The following is a 7565-nucleotide window of genomic DNA, read 5'->3' on the forward strand; positions in this document are numbered from 1 at the left end:
GTAATTAAAAAAAACAAAATAGTTTCATCAAGTGCTTCTCAAAAGGTATATGCTTACAAAAGATACAACTTTTAAGTAGCATAACATTTTTTATGGTAAAAAAACTGGTAGAATAGGCTGCAGTCGTTAAGATGTCTTCAAACGAGAAAATAGTTATTCGTAACGATGCTTCTACACTCTTTATCGAGAATTCGTCCATTGTTAAAAAGGATGACGTAATTTAGGTTACAGAAATTGAAAAAATAGAATTGTTTTACCAAGTGCTTCTCAATAGATATATTATTCATAAAATCCAATGTGTAATGAATTGATAATAATTAATAGAAACTAAAAAACTTTTTTCTTTCTCTTAGGTTGATTCACAACTTTAAAAAATGTTTTTCACTGAAACAATTTAACATGACTCATGTATTATGTACAAATCATACATTTAAATCAGCCTATTGTGCTGAGAACAATGCTGCACCTATGAAAAAGAGTATATTTAAAACAATAAGTTTCAACATCAGAGCTACCCTTGATTTAAAGTTGTTTTATAAAAATTTAAAATATAAAAATAAGAAATCCTAGTCGCAGAAGCAGCAGTCGGACTCAGTGCAGGTTTAGGAAAATTTATTGGGACTATCGATTCTTGTAAAATTAGATAAAGTTGGCGCTTACAGTCAACTAATTTTGTTTACCACCGCATAAGATAAGTGGTATTTTCTTATGTGTATCGATAAAATAATGACAAAATAATGTTTATGAGTGGTAATTTCTTATCCCTATCCTCTGAAAACTTTGCTCTTCTACTTTAGGTAAGATACTGATGTCTAAGCACCGCGTCAAAGGCATACTCGCACTAAAAATACATACAGACGTGGAGAAAGACGTCCAAAATTATGTCTTTAGACAAGTAAAAATTTTGTACAAGAACATTAGCTTGTGCCTCTGTAGCTAAGCTTATGCATACTGGAAGAAAATTAAGTAAGGGTGTAAAGTTTGAGTATCATACATTAGTAAGTAAGCGTATGTAAGCTAATGCGCTTGGGCAGAGCTTTCCTCGTGTAAAAAGATCTATCACTTGCTCTTTCGTTGCTAATAGCAGATAGGTAAAGTTTTATTTATACTCATAACCTTGGACTTGAGCCACGGTAATAAGTCATTTTTATTTATACAACACATTCACTTATTTCTTATCACTTCCTCTGTCAAATCTCACTCTACTGAAAGAGAGACTCCTCTTTATATAAGCAAGTATATAATGCAGTATGAACGCGATGTATGTGCATTAACAAGTAAATATTTTTTTACATATCAAAACACATTTCCACTTTTATTTTAGCATAGACATGTTTAAAATTCAAATCCACACAATACTTTTCCTCTTTTATTATTAAGGTCAATTGAATATCAGTATGAGGCCTTATATTGTAGTTTTATAAGCAAGTCTACTATGGATAAGAGCTTAAAAACATACATGCACGTTTTTATTTTATATTTACAATTAGAAGATACAACTCTCAAGTAAAATAATATTTTTTATAGGAAAAAAAACTGCTAGAAAAGACTACAGTCATTAGGAGTCTTCAAGCAAGAAGACCGTCGTTCGTAACGATCCTTCTACACCTTTTTTGGGAATTCGAGCGTACCAATAGTAAGTCACAGATTTGATTCATTAATAAGGTCAAGATGTTTCCAACTGCTTTCTTTTAAGTGTATGAAAGAAAACGTTATCGCAAAAATTATAAAGTGGATAAATTATTATTTTTTTATTAATTGTAGGTCATTACAGTTAAATAAGTGCATAGTGTGTATCTAGAACTTATAACAGACAGGAGTACATGGAGACCATATGACTTCTACCTTAATAAAGCTAAAAGTAATCCAAAATTATTACACGTTATTTTATATTTTAAAAAAGACACATACACTTTTTATCCATGCTGCAAACTTTTAAGGTACAGAAAGGGGGACAGAAAAAGACTTATCTTTCAAATTGTTGAGTTGTTCAAATACATTAAAAAAATATAATCATACTGCACGACACATCTGCTATAAAAAAAAAATTTACCTCAGTCAGTAATTAACTCAAGTTATGGTCCAATACAGATGTTGAGTAGTAGTGTATGATATCTTTTCTGCTCACCACTTTAAAAAAGACTCCCTCTGACATTCTGTATTACTTAATCTCAATACAGTTTAACCTAATAAACCATATTTAATCTTTTTTTTTACACAAGTGGTATTAATAGTTGCCGTACTTAAAGCCAGTAGTCGTAGCAGCTACATAGATATCTGACTGTATGCGTTGGCGAGTTTTCTGAGAACATTGGCGTGTCTATGCAAGCGTTTTTTGTGCAACGCAGTAAGCGGGATGTTTTCTTCAAGAAAATTATATGCGCACTCGTAAATATACTAGATTAGCGTCGTACTGGCTTTGCGGAACAGGGCCTTTTGTTGTTTGTTATTAAGATGACAAAGAGCTATAAAAATGGTGACGTATTTATGACTACATGGAGAACATGACTTCAACACCATAACAAAAATACGATTGGAGCTTGGTTCGCCGTGCTGCTTCCTTTTATTTGTTTTTCAGCCATGTATACGTGCTTATACTTATCATCTAAAAATATGCACGCTCGAAATCAATAATTATCCAGTAAATTAAGTTTGAAATGCAAAAAAACGTAACCAAATGGTCGCAGAGTAGCGTCCTATTACGCTTCCTACGAAAATCAAGGATTTTCTAGATACACTTGTTTTAAAAGATATATTTCTGTGCAATCTCGTAAGTTTCTAAAGATGACACTGTATTGCGAGTTCAGCGATACATCACGTTAGCCGTTACTATAATACTATCAGCCCCCCGTCTCGGCTTCGCCCAAGATTTACTGAATGACGCACCGTAGTGTGTTGACATGTAATGTGAAACGTTTTCAGTTAGAAATTTTACACATATTCCTGACAAACATCAGAACAAAGATCTTCTTATTAAAAACATATTTTTTTGGAATCCGTATGGTTTATTTTGTCAAATAATAAGGTGTTAGAATTAAAAAAAATAATTATGCTGAAAAGTACCGTGCGTTTTTTATGCCATAGAATAATCGGTGGCCATAAGAAGCCATTAACATACAGTTTCTCCCGTGTAATCACTAATAGGACTATTTTTTAAAGTTGTTAGAATTATAAACTCCCAAAAAATTTATAATAAAAAAAATTTTTTTTTCTCATATCTCACAACTTTATTACTAGAGCAACAAAGTCCTGGACCTTAAACCCTACATTTTTATTGCCACAAAAACACAAATGTATTTTTTAATTATTCAAAAATCTGAAGTAGAATCTTTCAAGATTTCATAGATTGCTGTGAGGGTACAATAAAAAGCTGATCTCTCACGTAATGGACACTTTATTTGTCAATTTTAACGCTGCTGTTCCAATCTCGATAAATTTTCTGCGTCAGTTTCTTGACGCCTAAGTAAAATTGTATTTATTAGATACATTTGAAGTTTTTTCTCCAATTCACCCTCTTGCAACTTTTGGCATGCTTAAAATTTTGTGACCCCTAAAGAGTTTTCTGTCAACTTTGTTAAGTTCTTATACATTTGTTTGCAAGATATTAAAATGTCCAATGGCCCTAAAAAAGACCGGTGAGCTTTTTAAGTTAACTCTTTCTTGACTGCAGTTAACAGCAATTGTGAATGCCTGGATACGTCAGGGTGATCTTCTCTAGCCTGCTGTTGAAAACCCAGATTAATCGGGTGAAGAATTTCAAAGTCCGAAGCCTTGGGGCTAGTAAGAGTGCTCTTTTCCAACGTCTCCCGGTATAACGTCGAAGACGTTGGTGTCTAAAGCACCTTTTTATTTGCAGATTCAGTTGTTTTGGTGATCTTAGATGAAAAGATTGGTTAGTGATACTTTTCCAGTGGAGGCTGTCCCGTTGGCTCAAGTTTTTTTTCCTTTATAACTGTTATAGGTTTGCCCAGCGCAGACCTTGGAGAGGATCAGTGATGCCTGGTTAAATGCTGAGAGACGAGAGGGTAATATAGGGTCGTCAGTCACCGGGTTTTCCAGCCTTTGCGAAGAACAACTCCGCAGGTGACGTCTGCTAGTGAATGGCTAACTTGGTTTAATAGTGCCCGTCTTTAGTTAATATAGTTTTTTAATCGACAAATCGCTTCCGGAAATGGTAGTAAAAATGTATTTGTTGGCAAGGTAGTTTACACTTAGGTTGCCCCTACAAAGAAACGATGAAATTGATGGTTAAGTAGGAAACGTATATACTCATAATGGCCCTAAAAAACGCTAGTGGTGAAACTTCTAGGCTATTCTTTATTATTACTCCTGATGATAAAGAGCTGGCTACTGGCAGCTTGATTCTTACCCTGGGAGTCTCGATATACGGAGACTGTGATGGAGGGAGGTATGCCACTGACCGAAGAATATTTTGTCTTTGGGTCGTTTCCTGCATACTTAACTGCTCATCGTTAGACGGGAACATGTGGGTAAGCGCGTTAGGGACGCGACGAACAAGAAGGTAGCCGTTGTGGCTGCCCGTGCCCCTCAGAGGCTTACAGTTGTTTTCCCTGGCTCACATTTGTAGCCGAAATATCTCTAACTGCACCAGGCGGGATGGTAAGACTGCCACACAACTCTAAAGAGTTGGTGCAGATTGTGCTCTGGCTAGATATGTCTCCTGGTATTATGCCAGAGACGTCGTTGGATGGATTGTTTTTTTTTTGATCGCACTCGTCGAGATTCAGGGTCCTTTCGCCTTACAGAAGAGTGTCGTCCGTAACCGGGATATCCAGCTACAAGACTATGTCTCCTGGTATTATTCCAGAGACGTCATCAGTTGGAATAAATTTTTTTTTGATCGCACTCGTCGAGATTCAGGGTGAATAGAAACCTAGACCCCTTTCCCCTTACAGATAGTCCGGGTCGTAATCTGGAATTCGTGGGAGAAATTATTTGAATAGGATTTTTTTGCATGATCTTACGCAAAATGATCAACTAAAAACGAATTTGCATGTTGCCAGGCTTCAAAGTTGTAGGAAAAATGTTTAAACAAAATTTTTTAAACAAATTAAAAATATTGTTTATTTTGCCCTGGAAAAAGTTTTTTTAGCTTTTTTGGACAATTCTAAACAAAAAAGATGTCCTGCAAATTTTCTCTAAAATCAATACTTTTCGAGATATTAATTGTACAAAGTTTAAAAAACCGTGAAAATCGCCACTTTCAAGTATGAAAAACAACAATAAAGATTAAAAATTTTGATGTTGCTAAGGTTCTCAAATATTCTTCAAACATCCCTTGACAAAATCCTAAGGCGTTTCCGGATGTTATTTTATTGCAAACCTTTCATTTTTAATTTAGAATTAAGCGTGTACAGGCTTAATTTAAAATAATTTTTTTTATTTAAATACATGTATGTTTATACAGCAACAGTGAGGTTAACCTCATTTTTTATCAATATGAAAGATTGTATAATTATTATTATTCCCACAATTACTGTAGGAGAATAATATACTTACCATTAAAATCAAATATGAGCGCCAGTAAATTCCGTGTACTCCTCGTGAGTGGGAAAAAGACGGAGCATGAGAGCCGCGGCCAGCAGCGGACGACCGTAACGATGCACACGCTTGATTGTAAATTAAAAATGAAGGGTTTGCAATAAAATAACGTCCAGAAAAGCCTTAGGATTTTGTCAAAGGATGTTTGAAGAATATTTAAGAACATTGGCAACATCAAAATTTTTAATTTTTATTGTTGTTTTTCATACTTGAAAGTGGCGATTTTCACAGTTTTTTAAACGTTGTACAATTAATATCTCGAAAAGTATTGATTTTAGAGAAAATTTGCAGGACATCTTTTTTGTTAAGAATTGTCCAAAAAAGCTAAAAAAAATTTTTTTAGGGCAAAATAAACAATATTTTTAATTTGTTTAAAAAATTTTGTTTAAACATTTTTCCTACAACTTTGAAGCCTGGCAACATGCAAATTCGTTTTTAGGTGATCATTTTGCGTAAGATCATGCAAAAAAATCCTATCCAAGTAATTTCTTCCACGAATCCTAGATTACGACCCGGACTAAGAAGAGTGTCGTCCGTAACCGGGATATCCAGCTAGAAGACTATTATCAGCATTCTCTATACAGCTCGTTGAACCGTCGAAGCATGATTGCATTACTATCAAGACTCTTCAGCGTATTTTAACCACACTTATTTTATTCTGTTGCAGGTAGCCTTGATTTAATGTCGACGCCACCTAGCGGATTTTACTGAACTAAAGTGAAAAGGTGGCATATTTTTGCAAAATTTTGAGTTTATTTATTGCTATTGTTATTAAATTTTTCAAGATAAGAACTATACTAAAACCATCTAGGAAGTATCATGAATCAGTGTGCAAAGTTTCAGCAAAATTGTTTTCGTGGTTAGCGACTGCAACGGTTTTAGTGACTTTGGTTTATACATTAGTAAAAAAATGTATTTTAATAAATAAAGATTACTCTTCAATTGTTATGATGGCTCCCTTTAGTGAATAAGTCGACGATACCGCCACTACCATGTTCATACGCACTCCATGTTCTCTTAAGTACACTGCCGCAACATGAGCGTTCCAAGAAAGATCTTTCATCAGGGTCACCCCCAAGTCCTTAACTAAACTAACGAACGGGATCACTTCACCATTAACCAGTAGGGGATGTATGGCGTCAGTATTGATTCGCATTAGGTTCTGCCAGATAGCCAGAAGTATAGCGCACATTTTTTCAAAATGAAGATCAAGATTAAACTCAGACGCCCAGGCCATGATCCTCTTAATATTCTTATTCAACCTGCTTATAGCCCCAGGGAGTTCCAGAGACCTGCACAGAATATACTCCTGCAAGTCATCCGCGAGAAGTATGCCCGTGCGCTGGGACAATACCGCCGGAATGGAATCAATCACCATTAAATACAAAATTGGTCCCAAAGAATATCCCTGGGGCACACTCAACGTGCACAGGAGAAGACCTGTTTAAGCTCCGTCCAGATCAACAACAGCCTGTGATCCATCAGACAAGTATGAACGAAACCACCTAATAGCCTCCGCAAAAAAGTCCATCATACTCATAGCTCTGAGCAGAACCAAGTGGCTAATAGAGCCAAATGCACGCCTAAATTCAGACAACACCAGTATCGTTACCATACCAGATTCCATCTCAAGGCGAACATCCTTGGTCAACTGAACGAAAGCAGACTGTGTACCGTGACCCCTCTGGAAACCTGACTCCATAGGCGAGAGCAGTCTTCGTCTCTGCAGACAAGCCACCATCTGTTGTGACAGAAGGACGTACTGCACCTTTACAAAGTGAGCCATATTTACAATTGGACGCGCATCAGAAAGGCCGACGGGCTACGCTACCTTGAAAAGTTGGACTATTATGGACTGTCGCTACAGTGCTGGGTACCTTTAGAACGTTAACAAACGATTAATAAGGCCAGTCCAAAACGGGACAATTACTGAGAGAGAGCTACTCATGAATGAAAAAGACAACCCATCAAAGTTTCTATCCCACCAACAGACCATGCGATGC

The 7565-nt window shown here is 35.8% G+C and overlaps 1 protein-coding gene across 1 annotated transcript; it reads right to left on the reverse strand.

Moving 5' to 3' along the window:
- Window positions 1-7006: 7006 nt before the first annotated feature.
- LOC149375793 (uncharacterized) lies at window positions 7007-7348 on the reverse strand. Its single transcript, XM_089596562.1, has one exon. It carries the CDS (start codon window positions 7346-7348, stop codon window positions 7007-7009), a length of 342 nt encoding a protein of 113 aa, XP_089452688.1.
- Window positions 7349-7565: the final 217 nt, after the last annotated feature.

The sequence above is a fragment of the Copidosoma floridanum genome, unplaced genomic scaffold, assembly GCF_036245765.1.
Source record: "Copidosoma floridanum isolate Cflo_tuat_1 unplaced genomic scaffold, Cflo_Japanese_pri ptg000004l, whole genome shotgun sequence".
Classification (NCBI taxonomy): domain Eukaryota; kingdom Metazoa; phylum Arthropoda; class Insecta; order Hymenoptera; family Encyrtidae; genus Copidosoma; species Copidosoma floridanum.